We start from the raw sequence: 27,411 nt of genomic DNA, 5'->3' as shown, positions 1-27,411 counted from the left end.
GGGCAAGGAAGTTAGTTCCGGTAGACGCAAGGGAAGTTTTGACGATTTCCTCACACGGTAACAGGCTAGTTACGTTTTGAAGCTTAATTTACACGATAAAAACGAATAATACAGCTCGCTGTCCAGTAACGATTACATACCTGAAAGAAAATAGAGAAAAAAAAGGAATTAGTTCACCGGATATATTGCATATAATAGTAAACGCGCTTGATTCTTTAGCGTTTAGGATGTAGTTCATAACTATATGACCAGCCGACCGCCACACGACTAATTGGAAATGATTATTCCCTGATGTTTGGCCGTAAATCTGATTACAACATCCCGATCACGTGCTCGTAAGTTCCAGCTACATTATCAAAGGCGTTACTGTATTTGTATTACATTGGAGTACCGCTAAACACATACTGTAAATCAAAATTATAACCGCATTTTGCGGCCATGTAATTGTTCGATAATTGTATGCCCTTGCTGCCCGGTCTTGGGTCACAGGCGCGCGCGCCATCGTGCTTTCTCCAATTGGCCAAGTAAAGCAAGCACAGCACCATCCGAAACGTGGGCAAGTTACTAACAACATCCCAATAATCGGCGGGCCAGCCCACCATTTATGGTCCCCGGCTGGCATGCATCCGAAAGACACTGCCCTTCACACTCCGAGTCAGGATTGAGCGGTATGACTTCATTAGTGCTTCTACCGATCCGCCGCCACAGCAGTCGTCGTCGCCGCTACCGTTTGTGACTATTATGGACGATTTAACCATTGAGTAAATTATTAATCACATGTTACGGCAAGGGTTTCCCCCCTCTTCAGAGGCGCGGTGAAGAAAAGCGCGTGCAATGGAATGTAATGTTGCGATTGTTCACTTGGTGGGAACGGCCTTTCTTCTTTCTTCCTTCTAAATAGGGTTAGCGGCAGTGATTAACGCATAAATTCGGGGAAACCTAATCTGGAACCCATCGTTAGCCGAGAACAATGTATGTGCTTGAGGAGAAGCAGGTGAATTCAACAGTCGGCGTATTGAAAGTATGTCAGTAATGACGGTTCGTGTGGAAGTCTCGACAAATTCTCTGACCTATTTAGAAATATATGAAAATGAGACACTTTGAGGTTAGTTTGTGTTTGTCGACCGAATTTTAATCAGCAAACTGTTCGACTTCTATGAACATAGAATGAGAAAAGAAATGGACAGTAATGGCGGTATGATTTAAATAACCATAGACTCATTGAAAACATATGAAATGTCGCGTCAGGCACACATACATAGATATTTTTTAATGACATTTCTACAAACAAAACATTAAAACCGCTTTAAGATAATCATTTAAATCTACATCTGGCAACGCATAAAACCAACAACAATGTGTGCGTGTGAAGCATGAAAAACCGAAGCGCTCTGCACCTGACGACATGAAAACCGACGCTTTGTCATCATTTCATCGAGTTGCGCGCAAAATCACACCGCGATTTCTTTCAAAACATCACACACTATCAACCCTCCGATATAGTGTTGACTACTCGTTGACAGGAGTGTAACTGTATAACATGGTCCATATCAATAAGTTTCCATCGAGCGTAGCTTAAATTGCAATATTTACTCTCTCCACAATGTCTGTTCACATGTTGCAGGGTTTTTTTTTCCTGTTAGATGTGAACCACTGCATCCATTGTTTTCGATCTATTGTGGAACGTCTAATTTTTTTTTCTACTGGGCTTCAAGCTTATCCTTATTGGCGACATAAACCTAACCTCTTTGGGCTCCAGAGTAGCCTTATCAAGATGTCGAAGTCTACGTTACAGCTCCGCAATTGCAGAGCAAATGTTACGAGCGACCGATTTACGCGCGACTGATTCGCAGGTAGGTATGTAAAAATAGTTCCTTGTCCATTGCTCATTATTGATGGCACGGGAAGGTAAGCACACAAACGGGTGGAACAAATGTATGGGGAAATGGTAATATTACAGACCAGAAATAAATAGCATATCAAACGAATCTTAAAGAGTTTTTGATTCGAAAGGTATACAAATCAATCATCCGTTGGCAGCAAAAATCCGTTGGCAGCAAAAATAGGTATTGACATTAAATCTATTCAAAAAACGAGATTTCTGAACTAATTTGTGCTGATATGACACCCTTACTTCATTACGCCGAAAGAACGCAAATTTACAAAATTCCATTTCACAGAAAAAAGTCTTTCCCACAGAAAAGAAAAAGAACAGAAAGTATTTCTTCAATATCGATCCACTCCTGTTGGGTTGAGAATTTCTTGAATCATAATTTTTTGAATTTACACAGAGTGTTGGGTAGCTAACCCGGAACATTTCAGGAGTTGATAGAGACCATATTTGATGGGATAAATTTTTCTACGCAAATGGTGAAATCTTTACTATTACAGAGTTGCTTTTCCTGAGCCGAAACAAGCGCAAAATAAAATAAAAAAAATTGTGTTAAAAAATGCATAATATACTTGATGGTTTCTATCTATCAAATTGAGGTCTTACAATCGCTCTACAATTCGTTTTATGACACAACATTGCTATTTTTTTTATGTTTGCTGTTTTTAAGTATTTGAGAAAACCCTAATTTCACTTCACTGTATCCAAGTTGATATCACTACTGTCAATTTAATTAACTTGTCCAATATCCAAGTAGATTTCTGTATATTTTTTCGAATTAACATCTCTAACTCTCCCAAAAACATAACTCTTCAAAAAATCCACAAATTATATCATGCAGAACATTTCACAGAACGGCAACAGACAATCCGAAATCGAATCGGCTATTATATCAATCGCAGTGGAAAGAATTCTCATCTTTAATTTTCAACCGATGAACACATCTCTCACCATTGGAAAATTTCTTCTTCCCATCTGGTTTGCAATGTGTGTGCAATCGTTTCAATACTAGTCAATCGTTGCATTGACTAGTATTGAAACAACTTTTTAGAGAATGGTTCGGTGGCCCTGAGAAGCACACCAATGGATTCATTTTTCTTCTCGCGAGAACAAGTGGGCATATGTCGAAATTTGTGTCCTTATTTTTCCAATGCACTGGAACGGAGTGAGTAAATTTTATTCGATTTGATTGGATGTAGAATTACAAAGGGTACGATGCAATTTTTGGCTGCTCTTCAGACTTCCATTGCATTGAGAATGCAATAGGGATATGCTTGTTCACGTATCCAAAAAAGTTAAAATTCTGAAGACACGATGTAAAAAAGTATATTATGTATATACTCAATGGCTCAAGTCACTCCAATGTATGGAAAAAACTGAATGAAATTTTTGGTCGCGTTATACCTAGAGAACAAATCAAATTGATGGGAGTTGATGGGAGAACGATAGTTTCTGATAAAGATGTTGCTGAAGTGCTTAATTGCTATTCTTCCAGTATTGGCAATAATTTGGCCAGTAAATTACCAATAAATAATTTTGACTATCTCAAACCTTTAAAATTTATAAGCAGCTCTATTTTTTTGAGACCCGCTAGCGTGAACGAAGTCAGCATTTTAATAAGTCAGCTCGACGTTAAGAAAAGCAAAGGCTATAATAATACTCCAGCTAAACTGATAAAATCAAACACAGATCAGATTTCTGAGATAATTTCAAAAATTTTTAATAAAATAATCGTAACTGGAATTTATCCAAATGCTTTGAAAATCGCCAAAGTTACACCAGTGTTTAAATCCGGAGACTCCTGCAATCCTTCGAATTATCGACCGATTTCAGCATTACCTGTTCTCAGTTAAATTTTGGAAAAGCTGTTAACTTCACGGCTTGTAAACTTCTTGCGTATAAACAATGCTATGTACGAATGTCAATATGGTTTTCGGGAAGGCTGAGGAACAATGAGCACTATTATCGAGCTCGTTGATGAACTGATCTGTGAATTGATCAAACAAAGATCGTATGTGGCTTATTTATCGATCTTAAAAAAGCTTTTGCTTGAAAGATATGGTATAAGAGGAGTTGCTAATGATTTGATGAAAAGCTACCTATCTGATCGAAAACAATTCGTTATGTTTAATGGTGTTCGCAGTGACTTACGCCCAATTTGCATGGGAGTTCCTCAAGGAAGTAACATAGGTCCTTTACTCTTTTTGATTTTCATCAATGATTTAGGAAATTTAAAACTTCAAGGTATACAGAGAATTTTTGCAGATGATTCAGCTTTATTTTACCCTCGTCCTAATGTTGAATCCATTGTAGCAGATATGGAATCCGATCTAGCGGCTCTCATGGAATATTTTACTAAACTAAAACCTTACTAAAACTAAAACTGAACATATGGTTTTTTATTCGCCACGCAAGAAAATCTGTCAACATCTCGATCCGTCTGGCAGGAACTTGTCAATTGAGAAGGTCACATCTTTGAAATATTTAGGGCTACACTTAGATTCTTGTCTTTCATGGGACACTCATATAAATCATGTATCGAGAAAAGTTTCAACTCTATGTGGTCTCATGAAAAGAGTACGTTGTTTTGTGCCTTAAGAAGCGCTGCTGCGTTTTTATTTCGCATGTATTCATTCCATAATCCAATATTTAATCGTTGTGTGGGGTCATGCTGACAAATCAAAACTAAAAAAAAATCCAAACACTTCAGAACAGATGTGTGAAAGTAATCTTTAATCTACCGTTCCGAAATCCGACAATTTCGAACTACACTAGTTTACACGACAGAATTATTCCTATTTTAGGATTGTGTGATACTCAAACAATTATGTTTGTGCATAATACATAATACAATAATCGTAATTTCCATCATAACATAAAATTTTCAACTCGAGTGAACCTTCCGAATACGAGAAATGCAAATGAGTTAACAAGAAGTAGAGCATACAAAAACTTGGGTTTCACGCGCATTATGAGCTACGGTCCATTAAAATTAAATTTACTTCCTGATGATTTGAAATCAATAACCAATAACAATATTTTCAAAAGTAAGCTGAAGTATCATATAATCAGGAACGTATATGAATACATTCTTTAAATGTGCCAACCAATTTAGAGTTTAGACTTTACCATTCTGATTTTTTTTAAATTGTTTTTTATTTTTTTTTAATTGTTATAAATTTTGAAATTAATTCAAAATAGTCTCCAAGTCATAAATGTTATCACCGTTTTGTTTTTATTTATTTATTTAATTTTTTTTTGTTTCCTATCTTAAGTGAATCCGTTCAAAGGAACTGAGTTCCACTGGGATTTCACTTCGTTTAGTTTATTAGCTAGTAGTTTACTCTCCGCGTTTTCCTAAATTATTCTTTTTTTTTCTTTATCTGTTAATAAGTGTCCACTACCAGTGCACTATGGTCCAGGAGGTGCATTCAAGTGGAAATTAGCATCTAGAGCTCGACAGTGATTCTCTAGACAAAAACTGTCTTCAACAAAGTTGTTACATATAATAGAGCGTTCATTTTTATGTTATCAAAAATAGGGTGAACAAAATTGTCGATGAAATGAAAAATCTAACTTTCTTATCTTTGTAGATAGAGGTAAACATAGTTCGACAATATTGTAGCCCTCGTTATTTTAAGTAACTTTGTGGAACAATATTTCTTTCTATCTCTTCAAATAACCGATATAACGCTTTTTCTCTAGGTTGAGTTAGGGTTACCATGAAAAAAAAGGTTTTTTTGCTCTAACTTTTATATGTAAAATTCTACATCAAAACTGTCTTTGAGTGATCTTTAGAGCTTTCCAATCCACGCATTTTACGGTGCATAACTTGTATGTATCTTAATACTACTCAAAGTTATTGATGTTTTATCCCCGAAAACACGACCTTTTCATTTGCTTGTCGTTCTTTTTGGAGCAAACATAATAAAAAATTATTGATAGCATTTTAAAGAGCTCATTTCATTCTACATAAGGTGTAACTTCCAAAGGAGTGTTATTTTTTGTATTTGAGTAAATTAAATTTGAAATTATGAGTTTTTGCATATAAATGAACAAGTTGCAATTTTTAAATGCATATAGTAAGCGTAAACTTTAAAGCAGCATCACTTCAGTTCAGTCTTATAGCCACTCAACATGGAGGTTCAAAGAAGACACATTTTTGTTTTTGTTTTCGGTGGACAAAATATAGAAGACGTTATACAATCATGGTAACCCTAACTCAACCTAGAGAAAAAGCGTTATATCGGTTATTTGAAGAGATAGAAAGAAATATTGTTCCACAAAGTTACTTAAAATAATCAGAGCTACAATATTGTCGAACTATGTTTACCTCTATCTATAAAGATAAGAAAGTTAGATTTTTTATTTCATCGTAAATTTTGGTCACCCTATTTTTGATAACATAAAAATGAACGCTCTATTATATGTGACAACTTTGTCGAAGACAGTTTTTGGCTAGAGAATCACTGTCGAGCTCTAGATGCTAATTTCCACTTAAATGCACCTCCTGGACCATAGTGCAGTGGGCTCCCTATGAGCCTATTGGTGTGGGGGTCAGTGAAGGGTAAATTATATAAAAAAAGAAATAAAAAAGCTTTTACTCTAGTTGCCTGTTTTGGCTGGTACAATTTGAGGAGCAAAAATTGGAACAATCAAAACGTGGGATTTAACACGTTGAGAAAATGGTTGACTAAAATGACAATGACAATTATTCAATCGTTTATCTAAAAAAAAATTTTTTTTTATTGTGATAAATGCGTACAAATATTTCCAATCAACTGATGCAAACTTCTTTGCAATCTATTAACACTTTGGCGTCCGGTGACACCACAGTGGTTACGTGCGCATAGTATCTCAGTGGCCGACGACAGCACTTTAGTATCGTTTGCATTCTGTTGGGGTATTGTTTAGGTAACAATAACTTACACACGCCCAACAATTTTTATATTTTTATAAATAGGCGAGGTGGGGAAATACGGACATATAAGTAAGAAGTTCAATTATATCTTTCGAAACTCACGTTTCTCCAAACTTAAATGCAGTTTCTTGAATTTCAATATACTGTTTTTCGAATTAATCGACCGAATGTTTTTCAATTTTTTCACTGCAATAAAAACAGACCGAAAAGCAGAACATTTTTTCGATGATTACCCGCATAGACATATAGTGGGGGGAATATGGACAGGTTTGTAATATTTACGTATGTATATCATCGAAACGTCATGAAAGTAGGGGAACAGGGTTGAAAACTCATGAAAACTATCGATGAGATTAGTAAAACTTAACAATTTATAATTTGACGATAACGTCAAGAACGGGCGGCGACAAACCAAGTAATCCCAATTAGCGCTGCCGGCGCCAAGCGAAGAATTTTTTACGAATCGTGCAGACGTCAAAGTGTTAAGAAATCATCAAGTTATAAGCGTTCTGAATCTTATAGTTATCTGTCATAGTTGAGATTTGACCATTTTCCTACAAATACCCATATAGGATTTGTTTTCATCCAATATGATCGTCTATAATCTCTTGAATATTCCGGGTTAGCTACTTAACGTCCTGTATATTCATGTTGTTTTGGAAGAGGGTCAGCCAGTCATGTCATATAATAAGAACTCAGGAGTTCTTTATAAACCAATGTTTGAACCTTTCAGAAATGTCGCATAATCTGACTCAAACTAGGGACTTCTGGCAAACATAGACTTCCTTTTTTTCGAGAAAAACATTTTCATTTTTTTGTTAGGTCAATAAAAATCAATTAATGCTTCTCATATGGTCATGATTCATACCTAATGACGACAGCCCACGCTCGGACCTTCCAATCAACCTATGTCCGTTGTGAGAAAATCGATGATTGCAAGCTCGGAAAGCAGTCCACTAACTTTCAAACATACTCACGATTTGTTATGGCCTTGAGGTATATTGTTTTCTTCCACTGCTACTACAACCAGCAACTTCGGACTGTACGCGATTTCAATGCATATTAAAAACACTCACAGTTATCTATCTTACCTTCCGTTCGTTCAAAGAGCATACGTGTCTGTGTTGTTTGCTAGATTAATTGGGTTGGAACAATGTTTAATTATTCCTGCAAGCGGAGCCTTCCCGAAGAGAATAAATATTGACCGGTTCTGCTCTAAAACGAACAATCCTGGTCAAGGTTAAAGCTGGTTAGTGCGAGTTAGATTGTATCGGGACTAGATTACCACTTTCTTGCTTTTTTTCCCGAGTCGCAGCTACCAGCTAATTCTTCATCTCGGCGCCTAGACTGTTTGGCCGAATGACTAATTAAATAAGGCTGAGGTGGACAGAAATCACCTTCAGCCCAATAATAACCAACGGCCGCCCATCGCTGACGGTCCGATAACGTGCAGCACATTGCCGATTCAGCAATCTCCGCAGTCGAGTCGTCGTCCTATCGTCGCCCCCGATACGAGAACGCTAACCGGTGAACTTTGCCGCGTCTAATCAAAGCTTTCGTCTTAGTAGTTTTGTTTCCTTCGGAAAGTTTTTCCCCCAACCAAATCGCCAAGACGCAACTCATTTGCATGTTTTACTGGTGACCACCTTTTATCCAATGAATTTTCCCATAATAGTACTGCTGGTGTCCAAAAATGAACGAGCAGCAGCGTGCGTGTATTGGTTGGGGTTCACACCCAACAAGGGAAAAAAAGATTGGTAGACGGAGAGAGTATTGCGACCTGGGCGCAATTAAAACCAAAGGAATCCCACCAAGCAGAAAGGAAACAGTCACAAGGTCAGCCGAAAGTTGTGCGCGAGATTGAGCGATGAGGGCACTCGCTTTTCGGGGTTAAGGACAGGTCGTCACGAGGTAGAATCATAGCTTCTAGTGGGCGGAATCGATTGGGTCGTGTGTGTGTGTGTGCAGGATTTGTTCGGCGACAAATGGCACTTACTGGGAACATTCAGGAAGCAAGTATGTCAACATTTGTTTGAGTGATTTACGCCATCTCTATAGGCTCTTGCATGGGATCTCGGAAGCACAGCACAGAAATAAAAATCGTACACTGCTCGAATGGATATCCGATTGTGGGTTTATACTATTGCATCGAATGGCGATTAAGTAAAACATGAGCACTAGTTACTCAGAATCTGATTTCACTGCTCATTTCATGGCTACGTCACTAGTGGCTATGTAATGTAATGTTATCTAATGTTTTGACAAAATGACAAAAACAAAATTTTATACATTACATGTATAAAAAATTTCGTTACGATTAGTTTTGTTTCTGTTTTTCCAGATAGTCATATTAAGACTTTCTCCATAACTTACTCATGTTTCTAAAAAAGCTTTACCGTCTCAACGTAGTATTACTTACGTTATTTTTTGTTGTTTTAACAAAAGTTTTCTAATCATTCGATCGTAACAAAAATTGGTCTATCTGAGAAAGTGGTACGCAATGTCTTTAAATAGTGCCAGAAATATGGGATATAACGACCAACAAATGGGAACACCAAAGTTGCTTTGCGTCTTAAAGGTCGAATAAGACACGAAGCAACCAGGAAACGATGTCCTGCTCATATATAAAGGCAGAATCGGTTGTTCCAGTAACGAAGAGGCATATTGCGCGCATCTTGAATGAGTCACCAAACATCATGTGGAAGAAACCTCAAGGGAAGCCGAAACTGACCGCCACCCTTAAGCAGAACTGTCTCATTTTCGCCCGGCAATACATGGAATGGAAACTAGAATGGAGAAATGTTGCATTTTCCGGCGAAAAAAGTTCAATTTGGATGGTCCGGGCTGTTACAGTTGCTATTGGTATAATTTAAGTCAACGGCATGTCATGAGATCGAAGCGAAACTTTGGGGGCGGAAGTTTGACAGTGTGGGGAGCCGTATGCTATCACAGCAAGCTTCTCATTTGTTTCATTTTCACCCGAATGAACTCCGAAAAGTATCTTCAATTACTGGAGGACGTTATGATTGGCCATATTGAGAATAACGCTACCGAGGATGTCGTTTTTTCAGCAGGATTATACATAGATCCACGTTTCCAAGCAATCGAAGGCATGGTTTGCCGAGAAGGACCTTCCCCTTCTTAAATGACCTGCTGGCAGTCGATTGCAATCCCTATGCAAACGGATGACAATTTGACAACATTTCCAGTCTCAAGGCAGTAATTCGGGAATGATGGGCTATAATCAATATGGCAACACTTTAAAAGCTGTCTGACTCGATGCCAAATCGAGTTTTCAAAGCGATCCGAAATGGAGGTGGACATACTAAATTTATCGTTTTTATTTTGTTGTGTTCGTCTCCGCCCATAGAAATTATATAAGGTGAGAAAAATAATTCAAAATTTTAATAAGAACAAAAAAATTCTGGATTCGTTAGTCCAATTGGATTTCGCTTTCCAATAAAAAAATACGCGATTGACTACTGTAAACTGTTTCTGTATTATATGAATCCATGAACGTGATATGTAAATGTTGGAATATGCTCAAATTTAATAATTTTAATAAGTTTAATAATAACACCAGGATTTTGTTGTGCATGTGACAAAGTCAAATTCTCACCGTTGACCCTTTTACACTCACTTGTGTGGTGCACCAAATACGTAACGCTAAAAATTCGGAATTGGAACCACCTGGCCCCTCCCTTAACGTGACGCAATTCCTATCTCTAACCTATTGTAACGCAACCTCGATATTCACAATACTATGGAGAAATTGACTAGTTTCATGCCAACTCTCCTTAGGAGTTGGCAGCACCATCTCATAAAGCAGCAAAACGTTGTGGGTGTAAACACATGGGTCTCTCAAGCAATTTTGTTTTTTTGAAATATTCAAAAAACAATTAGACTGCCTTTTGAGATTTTTACGATTTTTACAAAAAGTTATACCTTAAAAACTATGATACATACAAAATTTAGGTCAAAGGATAGAATATAGGAAATTGTTCAAATTAAAAAAAAAGCTAAAACATTTTTGAAAAAAAAATCGCTGAAAAAAATTATTTTAAAAATTAAAATTGATTTTTCCCAAAAACAATTTTTTTTAAATTCTCAAAAAGAAAATTATATGAATAGCCCTTACAATTTCCAACAAGTCGTCCATACATCGAAAGACGGGCACTTTTACAGAGAAATAGTTTTTCTAACAACAACTTTTTCATGTATTTTTTGAGAAACAATACAATTAAGAGCCTGGGGGCTGTCCAAAATCCACCTTCACGTACATTTCGTCGTCCGTCAGCATTCATGCTTCGTACTTCGTCAAAACCCTGTTGTACAACTTTCGAGGTACAAGTAGTGTTTTTTTGGCCTCTACGTTTAGCTTCAGCGTCCTGTTTGTTTGCATGCAGGCACAAAAATAACGTTAACCTTCTCGCATATGGACTCTCCGAATATGGGCTTTGGTTAAAGTTGTGTTTGTGGCGAAGTCATAGTCTGAGAGTTTGCGTAAAATATCTCAATACCTTCAACCTCAGCATCCGATCGTATGTTCCGCTAAGATCCTTCCTTAATTTACCTTTTACTATAAAATTCCTAGCACTTCTACCAAAACTCATCATTATAATATCAGATTATTTTCAGACACATTTCTCGTTCAAGATTTTTCAACCACTTGCAAATAACATATTTCTCCGTTACATGGAATAAATGTTTTATACAGAAAATATGATAGAATAAAGACAGCCCTAAATCGGACAATTCCTTCCTCGAGTTCTACTCTTTTCAACACATTCGGCGATACTTTTTTATTGGTATAGATAGAAGAAGATATAGGAGTGCGTTTCATCACATTAAAATCCATTTCCTGTTTCGAACAAAGATTCGCTAGAGCAAAAAGTTTCGCTAGAGCAAACATCAAATGGACTAACAGCACTTGTCACTATGTAATTGTAGAATATATGAGAATTTAATTTTCCGAATTTTCCCTTTTTCCTTCAGAGTTTTCCGAAAATTTTCAATTGCCATGTTTGGTTGGAATCTTTTTGATTGAAATATGTGTAATATTTTTATGGGACCCTCTCTCCATTCCAGAGTAGGGAGGGGTGTCATACCATCATAGATACTTCCCCCCCCCCTCTCAAAAAGGTGGAAGTAGTGTTGAACCACTTTAGAAATGTTTCTTGCCCCCTAAAACCTGCCATGCCAAATTTGGTTCAGTTTGCTTGATTAGTTCTTGAACTATGCAGAAATTTGTGTTTCATTTGCGTGGCAGAACCCCCCCCCCCCTAAGAGAGGGGGAGGAGTATCTAACCATCATAGAAACATTTATTGCACCCTAAAACCTCTATACGCCAAATTTGGTTTCATTTGCTTGATTAATTCCCGAGTAATGCAGAAATTTGGGTTTCATTTGTATAGCAGTCCTCCCTTAGAGAGGGGGGTGGAGAGTCTAACCACCATAAAAACATTTATTGCACCCTAAAGCCTCAATATGCCTAATTGGTTTATTTGCTTGATTAATTCTCGAATAATTTGTGTTTCATTTGTATGGCAGACCCCCTTAGAGAAGGCGGAGGGGTCTCAAACTATCATGAAAACTTTCCCCGGCCCCAAAAACCACCAATTTTCATGTTGATCGGATCAGTAGTTTCCGAGGCCATAAGAATCAGACAGACAGAAATCCATTTTCATATATATAGACAAGTTCTCAAGCTATACAGGGAAACTTCGATATAACGTACCCCCGTTATAACGTACCCTCGATATAACGTCACTCGATATAACGTACATTTTACCTCGATATAACGTACACATTTCCAAAGTGTAAAGAAAAATTTTTTTCAATATTTTTTTTCTGACAGAACAATGAATCACCTGTATTGTGATGCTAAAACAAGTTTTGTACTTTCAATAAATCCCGAAATACAGCTGGTTTTGTGATTCCGGATTCTAAATGAATCAAGCTTTAATCAACAGTACGAAGGAAAACATCATGAGAAAGGCTAGCTTCGTCTTCTGATTGAAGTTATTCATAAACTTTACTAAAATAGCAACACAATATATATGGATTTCCATTGCTCTAATTAAAATTCGGGAACCTATACCCAGACCATCAAGTGACCTTTGTTGAGCCTGTGCTTAAATTTTTCAAACGGCATTTTCTTGCTGGAATCAACATTCAGCAGGGAGTCCCGTTTGAAAATTCGAGATGACCATTTTCATTGGCACCATAATATATACACAGGGAGTAAGGTTACTCAGTGCAAAAATGGTAAGATGAGATAGAGGGTGATGTTTGATATAAAACGTTCAATGAGTATGACCAAATCTCAATTATAATAGAGCTAATGAATTTTTCTTCCTACCGTTCAGTGCTATCTTTGTGCATTTTCACACTAATAATCTCTATGAATCGAACACAAGGTCATAGAGTGCATAAAAAATCATCAAAAATTATATCAACGGTTTAACCAATAACGTAGCGTGTTCTGCAGGTATCATCCATAGAACCAACGTTGACTAGTTTATCGACTAAACCTTACAGTGTTAACATATAGGTCATTCCCAGCTTTTTGTCTAGGTTTCAATGGCAATAAATACATAAAATTGCTTCGTTCGATCGATCACAGCATCGTATCGCTTGGAATTTGTATATAATTTCTTGCTTCCCTTTTGTTTTCATTCTCGGACACTGAATGAATAAAATGGCCATAAAAACCTCCGACGATTATTGTTCTCAAATGGCTGCAGTGCAGGCAAATCATCGATATAATTAATTCATAATTCCATCGTAAAGAAAAGCTGCTCACTCCTCTGGAGCTCCCGAATTCAATTTAACCTTCCCTCTCTATCCTTCTCCGTGCGGTAAGAGTTGCCCAAGGTCGATCCAAAATATATGCAGATTGATACACTTCGCCAGCAGCACGATTCTTCCGCTGACTCCCCTTTTATCAACCCAATTTACAAAAATACACGCAACGTTCACTATCATCGGGAAAAGAATAAAAAGAAACAGCACAAAACGAAAACTCACCTCTTTTTGGCATTCCCAACGTTGTACAGCTCGACGTGTTTGAATGCGGCGTATGTGGCCATTTTGTGTGTTCAAAAAATAATTCGCAGAGGCTTAAAAAGGATCAACCGAAACCAAGAACCCGACTCGGGGACACAAAGGCGAAAACCAGACACTCTTTCTCTCGAACCACTCGTTTTTCCACCGCCTTTCTACACAACTCGATGAGATCTTCGCTTTTATCGATTTTCGTCACACAATAATGTTGTACTATGTATAATTTTTTTCTGCGTTCGTTCACTGAATGAAAATGTCAATCTGAAAAGGAAATTTCAGTCGGTAAAAATGTCGTTACCATCGACGAAGGCTGCTCCATAGTCCCTTCGATTTTTCACTGTCGTTTGTCAGCGCGCGGTGATAACAGTAAACGAAAAGTCAGAGATTTGGTATTTTTTCCTTCAAAACGCGCCTGGTACAAACACTTGGCTCACCAGCAGCTAGTTCTTGAACGAGTTTAGTGATTCGATAGCAGGAACGGTGACACACAAACGGTGCGACTTCCTCTGCTGCGGCTGTTACTGGAATAATTTGGCCCCCGATGTGAGAGAGATGATGGATCGACGTTAGGCATGGTTGCCATTAATGCCGGGGGGTGGCCCATGAAACATAGTTCTGTAAAGCTACCTATCGATTAGTTCTCTTTTGACGTACCATTTTGGGCCTATTATTTACATTTTCACGGGCTGGTAATGAATCCTGGAAAAATATGTCAACCAAGTCTGGCTGCTGGGTAATGGGTACAACGAAAACTAGCATATCCCCAACGCGAGAGAACACGGGGAACAAGGACTGTATTCTTTCGCTAGTGTTCCTCTCGAGCACAAAAAATCTCGAGAGAGCACGCAGCAGCATCCCTTGCACATTCAACAGATCCCCACACATAAACGCGACCCCCCCATAGTTCGAGAGAAACTCTGCGAAAATGCCGCAATATGTGAGAAACGCAACCGCGAGACAATGCTCCGCTGGCATGTTTGGGCTCGTATCATAACGACGCCGGTGAAGCGATGGGATACACACCGGTAAACACCCACCACCCCCGCACGGCGCAGCTGGCTCGCTTGCTTTTCACACCGTGGCCGCATCGCGTGGGAAGATATGATACGAGTGGGTTATTGTCACGTGAGAGTCTGTCGCAGCCTCGGTTCTCTCCGTTTCGCTCAAACTTCGCAAGTGTGTGGCGAATGAATGTTTGATAATGTTGTGGCTCTGATAAGACAGACCAGCATGCAGAAGAAAGCGTATTTGGATAGCGGTTGTTTACGTGTGGTGGTTGTATCCGGCACCAGCTGATATGTTGCGAAAATCTGCGTCTGTGAGAATTTCATCACCATCATCATCAGCTGGGAAAAAGGGTGATGCTCTTAGGTGGCTGATATACGTGTGCATGTGCGTGCATTATTTTCAAGCAGCACCAACATAGTTTGTGTTGATGAGGGTTATGGAATTATGCCAGCCTGGTGCAGCAATGCGTGGAATGTGGACATGAATAATTGACTGAATCGTCTTTGAATCCAACACAGGAAAAATCAGATCAGAAAAATGGCCCGAATTGCAAGCGTTTCGGTAAATAGGTTACACACCTTATAGTTGTGTGAGTGTAAAAGTGAAGGTGTAAATTATATTTTAAACTGTGAATAATTCCACGCAAATAAGTGAAGTTCGATTTTTTATAATAAAAAATCAAAACCCACTTCAATAATATAGCTTTCTTTTTCAATTACATAAATAACATCGTATACTAATTAGCTAAACTTTAATGGAATTGTTTTTTTGAATTCAGAATAAAATTAACTTTTCATGAATGTAAATATAATATGACATTTAGGAAAATCAAACAGACGTTCCGAAGGTCGATTCTGATAGTATATGTTTTAAAGTTGTTGAATTTTTGATGTTTTCTTTATCCATTGAGAATACAACAGCTTTAACGAGAACCACACTATAGATAGTCAAATAGTTTTTAAATAATTTTTTTTGATGAATGTGTCTCTTATTCCGAATACGCCCTTATTTAATCTTAATATCTCAATCTAATAATCCCAACTAGAATCAGTCATATGATAATGAAATGTGACATTTTGGCTACCATCGAAAATAAAAAATATGATGTGAAGAAGAAAAAAATAATTTCGATGAATTATCCGATTTCTATTCTAGTCATGGTCCAGACAGCGAGCCGGCATAAGAGATAATTTACCGTCTAAAACCGTCTAAAACGATCAAAACCGGCCATCAGTATAGGTTAGGGTGGCAATGAATGTATGGAAAAAATCCATCATCGAATTTAAAGAACCGACCATTCACATTTTGTTCGTTGGTCCAAAAAAAAGACCTGTGCAGAATTTCAGCTCAATTGGACATGATTTAGGGGTGTCTCAAAGCGCTCAATGTTTTGATTTTTTGCCCCCCGAAAATCTCCCAAGGAGGGCGTACATCTATATATATATATATATATATATATATATATATATATATATATATATATATATATATATATATATATATATATATATAAATGGATTTCTGTCTGTCTGTCTGTCTGATTCTTATGGACTCGGAAACTACTGAGCCGATCGACATGAAAATTGGTATGTAGGGGTTTTTGGGGCCGGGGAAGGTTTTCATGATAGTTTGAGACCCCTCTCCCCTCTCAAATTTCTGCACTACTCGAGAATTAATCGAGCAAACGAAACCAAATTTCGCATGTGGAGGTTTCAGGACACTCCTCCCCCTCTCTTAGGGTAGGCTGTCATACAAATGAAAAACAAATTTCTGCATAACTCGAAAACTAATTAAGCAAATGGAGCCAAATTTGGCATGTGAAGATTTTAGGGGGCACGAAACGTTTCTATGGTGAATGGACATTCCTCCCCCTTTCTAAGGGGAGAAGAGGGAAGGGGTCTGTCTTTATTCTATCATATTTTCTGTATCAAACATTTATTCCATGTAACGGAGAAACATCTTATTTGCAAGTGGTTGAAAACTCTTGAACGAGAATTGTGTCTGAAAATAATCTTATATTAGAATGATGAGTTTTGGTTGAAGTACTAGGATTTTTTTAGTGAAATGTAAATTCAACGGGGTCGATTAGAAGATCAATCAATGAACAGATTGGACTCATGAATTTGCGCTTAGTAAGAAAACGTGAATGTTTGAAGGTATTGATAACAAAAACAAATTTTGGGCGGGACGAAGTTTGCCGGCTCAGCTAGGGAAATTATGAAAATCGAGAAAAAAAATGGATGCCAAATGACTTAAAAATGCACAGAACGCCGACATCTGGAGTTAACTCGAACAAAAATTTTTGGCCGAATATCGACCCTGTAGGGGTCCGATCGATCATTCAATTTTCGAGGATTCGTACAATTCTTCCAAGTTAAAAGTGGCGTCAGAGCGTAGTACATTGCTAGCCGGATGCGAATGAGGTATTTTTTCAACGGTGAGGGTTGCGTTCTTCGGTTGAAAACTGAAGGTGAACTTTATGGTGTCAATGAAAATGATCATCTCGAATTTCAAAAAGTTACCTCATAAAAAATATTCACCATCTCGAAAAAACACCCTATGCAGAATCAAGCCAGCTCATTCGGACTTGAGGGAGAGTGGCGCAAAGTGGTCAAAGTCTTTTTTTTTTTTGAATCAAAAGATCAACCAAGAGGGAGTAAAGAAAAAGGGGGTTTCGAAAAAAAAAATTGATGTAAAATGTCTTGTAATTGCATGAAACGTCGAGATCTACTGTCATCTCGAAGACAATTTTTTATCAAAAATCAACACTCTGGGACTTTTTGTCTTTTGTTTTTGTTTGGAGTATGAGGCAAAAAGTATGGTTTTGGGTGCCAATGAAAATAGTTATCTCGATTTTTCATTCGGAAATTGCTGCGTAAATCTGAGTTGCACGATAATATACCCTATGTAAAGTATTAGCTCAATCGGACTTCAATTACTAGTGTCGCAGACGCTAACATTTGAGTTTATTGAAAACCGTTTTGCATAATTGTTTGCATAGGGTACCGTTCTGATTCGTATTTCGGACAACATCATATTTCGGACACTTTGTTCTAATTTCTTGAAATGCCTTATGCACTGATGATATAAATATCAAATTAATATCACAATGGCTTCTTTAGAGTGATCCCTTGGATTCACTATCATTTCACATGAGAACTACATTTGAATTATAACATAATCGGCAGAAATCTTACAACACTACTCATTATCGTTTGGTTTGACGTTTGCATAGCGTGAGGACGTAAAATTTACCCGTTCATATATATTTAAATTTCTCCCGTGTTTCATCAGTTCTCATCATCGTTAACAGTTTATTGTAATTGCTAGGTAAGTGTTTCGCAGTTGACTATAAAACATAATCAAGTGTAATGTAATTTTCGCAAAAAAAATTGCGAAATAAAGTGTCCGAAATTTGAATTCAATCTGTCCAAAATTTGATTTGGTGTCCGAAGTTTGATTCTTATTCGCTTCATTTGAAAAGCCTTTTATTCGATGATTTTTTTATGTTTTCAATCAAATAGGTACCAAAGTTGAAAGCTTAAAAGCATATTGAACTAATTTATTAAAAATATCAACCAAATAATACCTGTGCATAGAGTTTAGATCTGTTTTCTGCATCATATGCCTTAAGCGTCCGAAATATGATTCAGAACGGTATATTATCGTGCAAATCAACATTTCGTAGCAAGTTCCGAATGAAAAATCGAAATAACCATTTTTAATGGCACCTCAAACCATACTTTTCGTTTCGTACTCCGAAAAAAAAACTAAGTCCCATAATGCCGATATCTGACAAAAAAATTTTTTTTTTTGAGTTGACACTAGATCTCGACACTTGGCATCAACATTTTTTTTTTCGAAAACCCCGATTTCCTTTTCTCGCCCCTTGGGTGATTTTTCGATTTTCAAGAAACTCAAACTTTGACCGCTTTGCGCCACTCTCCCTTGAGTCCGATTGAGCTGATATTTTGCATAGGGTGTTTCTTTTAGGTGGTGAACATTTTTTATGGGGTTACTTTTTGAAGTTCGAGATGATCATTTTCATTGGCACCCTAATGGGTATGTATGGGTACAAAGTTTAAAACAAATCGGAGAGAGTCACGTAAAATCGGCTATTTTTTGGCTGATTTGGCGTGGAAGTGCTCGGTACAAAAGTACTCCTGGCTTGTTTGTATAGTCAATTTATTGTTTTTTTTCTATTATAGAGAATTCAAACTACAAATTTCATTCGTCTTCTATAGTGAATGAGGGAGAGAAAAGTCTCTAATTACAGAGCTTGTAAACTTCTTCAGTTCATTGACATTTAGCCTTGAAAAAGGTCAATTTGACAAAACTTAATCCGAACTCTCGGTCTTGAGAAAGGCCATTTGAGTTGGATGACTGTTGATTCGTGAATGAATCGTCAATTTATTGATTTTTTTTTTATAGAGGCTCAAAGTTCATCAGTCTCTGATCAAGGAATCATTTAGTAGTCCACGTTAGGGAAACACAATCCGATGCGCAACAATGCGTAATGATCTATGAAAATGGAAATGTGGAAAAGTGGAAATTTGCATCTACAGTTCGACGGTTATTATCTAGACAAAAATTGTCTTCGACAAAATTTTACATATGATGGAGCGCTCATTTTTATGTTGTCAGAAAAAATGTGACCAAAATTTTAGGTAGAATCAAAAATCTAACTTTTTTATATTTACAGATGGAGGTGAACATACTTCGGAAATGTTGTAGCCCCAGATATTGTAATAATTTTTTCTTCTATCCTTAATATATAAAAACGGTTTTTTATCTAACTTTCATACTTCAAATTCTACATCAACAATGTCTTCGAACGAGAGCTGATCCAGACCAATATTTTGCAACGCAGAACTTGCCAATATCGCCATCCTATTCCATCCTACAAAGTTATTGAAGGTTTTTTAAACTCATTATTTCAAATTTAATTTTCACAAATTCTGAAAACAACATATTTCTGAAACTTTCAAATTATGTAGAGTCAAATATGCCCTATCAAATGCCGCCAATAGACTTTTTTATGTTTGCCCCAGAAAGAACGACAAACAAATGAAAAGGGCATATTTTTGGGGAAAAATATCAACAATTTTGAGTAGGATTAAGAAATTGACAAGTTCAAGCATTGTTTTGGTAAGCTCTAAAAGTCGTCCGAGGACAGTCTGCATGTAGAATTTGAAACATCAAAATTGTTTTCATGGTGACCCTACTGTAGCTTAGAACAAAAGAGCTAATTCGATTGTGTTGCAAAATAGAAATAGAACTTTGTTCTAAAATGTTGCTTGAAATAACCGGAGGTACAACATTGTCAAACTATGTTTACCTCTATCTATAAGGATAAGAAAATTAGATTTCACCTAAAATTTTGTCATTCTATTTTTGACAACATGAAAATCAGCGCTCTATCATATTTAACAACTTTGTCGAAGACTGTTTTTGTCTAGATAATAAATGTCGAGTTCAAGATGTAAATTTTCACCTAAACTCGTTCTGTGCATTCGTCCATTGTGCAATGCACGCGGATACAAAAGTGCCCCGGCTCAATTTAAAACTTCGAAATTTACACCCCAGTCTAGAATGAAAGACATAGTCCTACATGAAAGAAGTATTAAAAACAGTTTTTTTTTGTTGATTTCAGAAAACTTACTGTAATTTTGAATATTACTCTAAATACCCACTTTTCAATCTAATGTATCCCTTTTTAAATTTTAGCTTTTCAAAAGTCGTCTTCATGGTTTTTGAGGCTGAAAGTATTGGTGATGCAGTTTCATGATTCCTCCAGAAGGAAGAAAGGTACATTTCATTTGTTGCATAAAGATTAAAACATCGGTCAAACAGTTCAAAAGATTCAAATTTTTAAAATGGATGTTTCTGCGACCCAAAAAATTTAGAAAACAAGTCTTGAATATTTCAAGAATACAAAACCAAAAACACTTCAAGGTAGGTAGGTGGAACACCTCAAGAGTATTTTTTTTATTTTACTAAAAGAATCATTTTTTGAAGTGACATCAGTATTATGTAACATCAAATGTTGAGCTTCTTCGATGGATTTGATTGTTTTTGATACTTCTTGATCGTCTCAGTGCGAACTTTTGTCGTTTGTCTTTGAATGCAATACGATCTAAAAAATCACCATAAATAACATGAATGAAAAATTAGGCAACAATAATTTTTGTCTCACGTTATTTTTCTAACAATAGATGAAAACAATAGTAACTTACACATTTTAAATGATGTGTTTCCATCGTACTTCAGATGTGTTTACAAAAGTCCCAAAAATCTCCTGTTTTTTTCCGCTCTACTTACTTTTTTGATGAGCATGTAAAGATTTGTTTTTTTAATCAACAATCCCGTCATAAGAAGAGAACAAATTGAACGAATATAGAAAAACGTTCAGTTGTGAAATTCATAACTTTCTCACTTCTATGTTTAAATGTTTATATTGTAATTTTCGTACAACAAAACAAAATATAAAACAAAGAAAAATAGAATCTATTTCAGTAGGGTATTAAAAATATTGTAAAATCCATCAAATCGTCGACAGGAGACAAGTTGTTTCGGAGCTCCTAACACACAATTAGCCCAATTGATCTCAATACCCCATTTTTAGAAACTTTGTACTCCCAGAATCACATCCACTCCCACATTCATATTTTGTAGTTCAATACAGTCTTGAGTTTAAGGTGATTTTTTTTTCAAGGGAATGAAAAATTTTGCTGATAATAATTTGAGCACTTCTATTCAAACTGATTTCCAAAATTATACATGATCTTGTGGAGGTATTCAAGCCAGTGGATTCCATGAATATTCATCCAATCAATACAAGAAACGTTGCATTTGATCATAATCAGCGTAATTTGAATGGTTTTAGTGTCCATCGATCTATATTTCACAATATGCTGAAGAGCACAACAAAGCGACGTGAATTCAATGTGTATGCTCTATGCAAGCCCTTCGCAGAATGGCATAGATCCGTTTAATGGTGGAAAATCGACGAGAACTAAACGATTATACTAACTGTAGTTAATGGTGACCAAATAAACAAAACCATCAATCCTTTTATTGCCATTCTGTGGTTCTGAGGAAGGCAAACAGAATAGCAATGCTCTACATCGTATAAATACTTTGCAAGAATCACATCACATTAAACTCGTCCAAATCCGAACAGTTCAGTTTTCAGTGCTTTGCCACATTTCGATGGTGGCAACGTTTCGTACACAACATACACAGAATCACTTGGAATATGCAGTTCATCTTCATTCACTGCCACGCAAGGCACCAAATCTCTGAATTTTCTTCGAACGCACCAAAAAACGCATAGAGTTGTTCGGCTTTCAATCACTCTTCACCAGGCGATGACAAACGGTTGGGAGACATCCAAAAATATCCACTAATTTTCACTTCGAAATCGTTTAGGTTTTATTGGTCCATGCTTGCTGTTGATGCTGATGAAAATAGACCCACTTCTCTTCACAATTCGTAGCACCGGGAAAATGTAGTCCACCTAAAACATATACACACACAAACACACAGCACGATGATCGCCGCAGTCAGTCTGTCTGTCTATCCACAAGTCGAGTTATTCCGGGAAGCAGGAGTTCTCATCCGCACCCAATCGGCGAAACACTAACCGAAAAAGAAATGAGGAAATGCTGCTGCTGCTGGTTCCACCACAAAAAAAAACACTTCGAAGCCCTGATTTGCGTTGTTTTTACTTTTTTTTATTGTCGTTGCCAAATGAACCCGAGAGGAATGCGCACAGTACGAAGCTGGAAATTGAACTAAACCATGGGTTATGCGCTGGGGGCATTTTATATGGGGCTAAGCTAAAAGCCCGTCCGCGAGAAGAGACCCCATGGAAAAATGAGTACTCTGGGTGGTTCTCTCACTCCCAGCCCAGAAGAGGAACATATGCTACGAGAGAAACAGTATATGCAAAGTTTTCTTTCGTATAGTGGGAGGAAGCATAAAGTGGGTGACTCGGGTCGTGGGTCGCTCGCGACAAGGAAAACTGTATATGCCCACCACATTCACGGAGAGAAGGAAAATTCCATCATAGTCTGGCAAAGTGACTGAGGAGAGTGAGAGATCGAGTAACAGAGAAACATTTATGCTGTGAGTGACGATGTAAACATATGGAGAGTTTGCCGGAATGTGACATCCAGGTATTTGGTTGTTGTCATAAAAATTGATACGTTTGTTCAAATAATTGATCCGAATATAACCGCAAAACGAAGCGTTAGTTCAAATATAAAGATAATGGGTATTGGATGAAAATGGCACACAACATTGCTCACTAAAATTACACTTTTTATCGAACTCCCTTAAAACTTTCCGAAAAAAAACTACTGATTATTGATGAATTGATTCATTTATTTTATTCCATTTTCTTTCTCATTCCGAATGCCTGAACTTTTCTCTCCATTCCACCCATTACCATATCTTCATTGCTGCTTTATTGTACCAACTCGCTTTCAATAATTTTAGGGTGCTTACGAAATTCTATCTTTATGATAGTCCAACTTTTTCAGTAAGGCAAAACTCCGACGAATAGGATGGGTAGTTTTGGCACAAAATTCTCATTGCTGACGTCGTACTAGTCCAACACGTTTCGAGAGTAGTGTCAAAACGCAAGATCTGCCCAAAACAAAGTTGAATGTGTGTGCTTTATTAGAAATGGGACGCTTCTCAAATCCTCTTTCTTGGATATCTCTACGCTTCTAGTTCCAGAAGAGATGTAGTGAGCCCTAACATCCGGAAATCGTCTGCCAGGTCAAAAAATTTCTCGTGAATTTCGACATTTACTTTTTCCTAATATGCTTCGGAACGTCAAATTTGCACCTGGCGACGTAATGTTCCTGTTAAGGAAGAGTAAGGCCTGATGTAGGTTTCGTCATCCATCACGATGCAACTCGGTTTGGTGAGCAACTGCGTGTAGAACTTGTTATGTTTGACGAAAACTTTATTGACCATCTTGAAGGCAATGTGTTACGTGTCCAGTACGGCTGTGCATTTTATTTTCAACTGAGGTTTGAGAATTTAAATTATTGGGAGTGATGTGGAATAAAGGGTGTGTCACATCAAATTGCATCACGGAAAAAACGCTGTAGAAATTTTATTTTTAGGAATTATATCTTCAGCTTTCGCTTATAATCAGATAAGAGTGTATAGATCACGTTGGCCTTGCTTCACTGTCAATTTTTCATAAATTTGGAAAAATGTCGTCGAACGAAAAAGAGCGTCGTAAATTAATCCTGTGCACTCATTTCGAGAATCCGGAGTTGTCACATCGGGACATCGGTAAGATGCTGGGAATCGTCCAATCCACGGTCAGCAGAGTACTAAAACGATACTTCGAGAACCTAACCATCGACCGGATGGTGAAGAACGGCAAAAATGGATGCTCCGTCAGTGAAAAAGATCACAAGCGTGATCACGTGATCCGAGAAGTTCGGTCCGGGATGTCGCCAATAAGCTGAATTTGTCAAGTTCATTCGTCCAGCGGACCAAGCAGCGGGAGGGCCTGCGTACATACAAGGTTCAGAAGGCTCCTAACCGCGACGAAAGGCAAAACATGGTGGGGAAGACGCGAGCCCGGAAGCTGTACACCGAAATGCTGACGAAGCCGCATTGCCTGGTAATGGACGACGAAACCTACGTCAAAGCGGACTTTCGTCAGCTGCCGGGCCTGTTGTTCTTCTCCGCAGAGGACAAATTCAGCGTTCCGGAGGAGATTCGCAAGCAGAAACTATCCAAGTTTGCCAAAAAGTTCATGGTGTGGCAAGCGATCTGCTCTTGCGGAAAGCGGAGCGCCCCCTTCGTGATGACCGGCACGGTAAACGGGCAGGTTTACCTTAAGGAGTGCCTACAGAAGCGCTTACTACCGCTATTGAAACAGCACGAGGGCCCGACCATCTTCTGGCCGGATCTCGCTTCGTGCCACTATTCAAAGGACGTGTTGGAGTGGTACGAAGCCAACGGGGTCACCTTCGTGCCAAAGGAAATGAACTCGCCCAACGCGCCGGAGCTTCGCCCGATAGAGAAATATTGGGCGATTATGAAGCAGGCCCTCCGGAAGAACCCAAAAGTTGTCAAATCGGAGGCGGACTTCAAGGAGAAAATGGATTTCTGTTCAAAAAAAACTACAACCTGACGTTGTACAGAACCTTATGGACGGGGTAAAGAGGAAGGTGAGAGCTTGGGCTCGAAGTATGAATAAAAAGAAAATGCCAAAAGTTGTTTAATAGTGTTTATTTTACTGTCTAAAATTTTCAAAAAGATCGGTCTACTGTGCGAATTTCTACAGCGTTTTTTCCGTGATGCAATTTGATGTGATACACCCTTTATTGTATGTTTCCATAACTGACGGGACATTTTCAAGCGAGTAGTGAAAATCTTCCATACTCAGTGAGGTTAGGGTTTTATTCTTCGATTAGAGTTCTGGAAAAAAAGCTACCTATATCATCAACAATCAATTTTTTGTATGAAATATCCTAAACTTCGTGACCATCGAGATACAGCTCTCTTCTCTACCACTGCGGATTTCTTCTTTTCTTTAACGGTTCAAAGCGATTATGGAATAGTTTTCTGGATGAAAGCTAAACGCATGGACGACATGGCGTAATATCTCACGAACTTATTCCAAATTTACACATATGTCGGAATAATTGGGATGCTTGTCAACAGTACATCGACTTCTCTGGATTTTTCATACCAAATTGTAGCTTCGATAACATCTATTAATCCGTTATACGTTCGCACATTCACAAGAATATAATTACTATACCATATCGAAAGTCATCATTTGGAGCTTTCAGGAATGATTTGAAATTACAAAAAAACGGAAGGGTGTCATCCAAGATACGATCGCATTGTTAACGCAGGACTACGAAATATCAACATTTAATAAATTCAAGTGTCGATGAAAGAAAGCTTGCACTGAAAAGCAAATCATCAAATTAGCCTTCAGAATTAGCATGTACTGTTGATACGTGACACAGTGACACTGAAACACTGAGTTTTCCAAGTAGAATTTTTTTGAATTCACACAAGCTCTTCCGACCGAAGAAAATATAAAAATAAATTGGTTTTCTATTACTTTAGATATTACTTTAGAATGCATAAAAATATTCGAAATAACACTTTAGTAGGAAGTTTTGGTGGCCTTGTGGCATGAAAATATCAAGATGCTTACGTGTGATTCAATCTTACACACAAACTCGACTTATTTCATTTGGCTGGAAGCTTGAATTCGAAAATCCACAACAAAAACTACTTTAGGATTAAAGGGTGATCTTTAGGCGTTTTAATTTGCAGAAGGTAAATTAGGAAATTATTTTTTAAATATTATTTTGAGTTATTTCGAGCATACCAACCGGTTCACTGATAGCACGTGTGATGTTGTCTTCTAGTGCTTGAATCGATGCTGGTTTATCAGCATATACAAGATATTTGACATACCCCCACAAAAATAGTCCAACGGTGCCAAATCGCACGATCGAGGCGGCCAGTTACCTGTCCAAAACAAGAGACCACCAAATCCATTTGCGCAATATTTGTTTTCCCCTTGGATAGCTTGATGAACGATGAGCCGCTACGATTTTTTTATAATGGTATGGATATATTCAAGTTGTTTTCGTCGTTGCTTTTTGATAGATTAAATTTTTTTAGTAACACAAATCGGGACGTGAGATTTAGTGCGTTTAGATAATGCCTTATATTTCACGATTATTCAATAGTTCGTTTTTAACAATTAACGCGTTTTTTTTACGCGGATTTTCCAATTAACGCCAATTAATTAAGACCAGTGCAATATCACATCTCCCCCTCAGCCCACATTTTTCTCTTATGTTTCCTCAGAGCATATTACGGTAATTAGTGCTTGTAACGGAGCTTAGCGCTTATGAATGAAATTAGTGCTGCACCTTATCACGATTCTTACGTGGATTTTAGGTGTAATGTAACGGGTAACTCAGCGGGCTGTACAATGGGGCGGGGTTTTTACGGACAGTGATTCGTGAATGGATTTCTCTGTCTACTTAGCTCTGGACGGTCCAACAGTGGTACTGCACGTGCCTCGGCAGTAGAGTGTACACATCACAAAGGAATCTTCTAGCAGCAGCAGATGTCCTCATTCGTAAGGAAAACCGAACTATAGCTACCAGTAACCAAAAAAATTGGTGAAATGGTTTTTTTGCGCGGATTTTCCAATTAACGCAGTTTTTCTAATTAACGCGGTTTTTTACGCGGATTCTCCAATTAACGCGGTTTTTTTACGAGGTACGTATCCCCCGCGTAAAAAAAAACCTGGGTGTACTTACGAAGGAAACTAACTAAAATCACGTTGGGGGTCTCCGTAGCCACATTGGTTGCGCGTTCGCTTAGTAAGCGATCGATCGTGAGTTCAAAACTCAGGGCCCTCATTAACCATCTTTGTGTTGTTACAGAATAGCTACGTCCACGCAACAATCAACAGCGATGGAGATCGATCCACGGTCGAAATTAGATCGA

At 37.6% G+C, this 27,411-nt stretch overlaps 1 protein-coding gene across 3 annotated transcripts in view; it reads right to left on the bottom strand.

The window, feature by feature from the left end:
• Window positions 1–22,690, bottom strand: part of LOC129780396 (microtubule-associated protein Jupiter) — a 113,048-nt gene extending 90,358 nt beyond the window's left edge. For 2 of the 3 annotated variants that reach the window (XM_055788615.1, XM_055788616.1), the window contains exons 1-2: window positions 22,533–22,690; window positions 13,843–14,139 (exon numbers count right to left, since the gene is read on the bottom strand). In XM_055788615.1, coding sequence (XP_055644590.1) covers window positions 13,843–13,904 — 62 coding nt within the window. In that variant the 5' untranslated portion in view covers window positions 13,905–14,139; window positions 22,533–22,690. The remainder of the gene's footprint in view (window positions 1–13,842; window positions 14,140–22,532) is intronic. The other variant, XM_055788617.1, reaches the window with a different exon arrangement.
• Window positions 22,691–27,411: the final 4,721 nt, after the last annotated feature.

Source organism: Toxorhynchites rutilus, chromosome 3 (assembly GCF_029784135.1).
Source record: "Toxorhynchites rutilus septentrionalis strain SRP chromosome 3, ASM2978413v1, whole genome shotgun sequence".
Classification (NCBI taxonomy): domain Eukaryota; kingdom Metazoa; phylum Arthropoda; class Insecta; order Diptera; family Culicidae; genus Toxorhynchites; species Toxorhynchites rutilus.
This window is presented reverse-complemented; position numbering and strand designations above follow the sequence as displayed.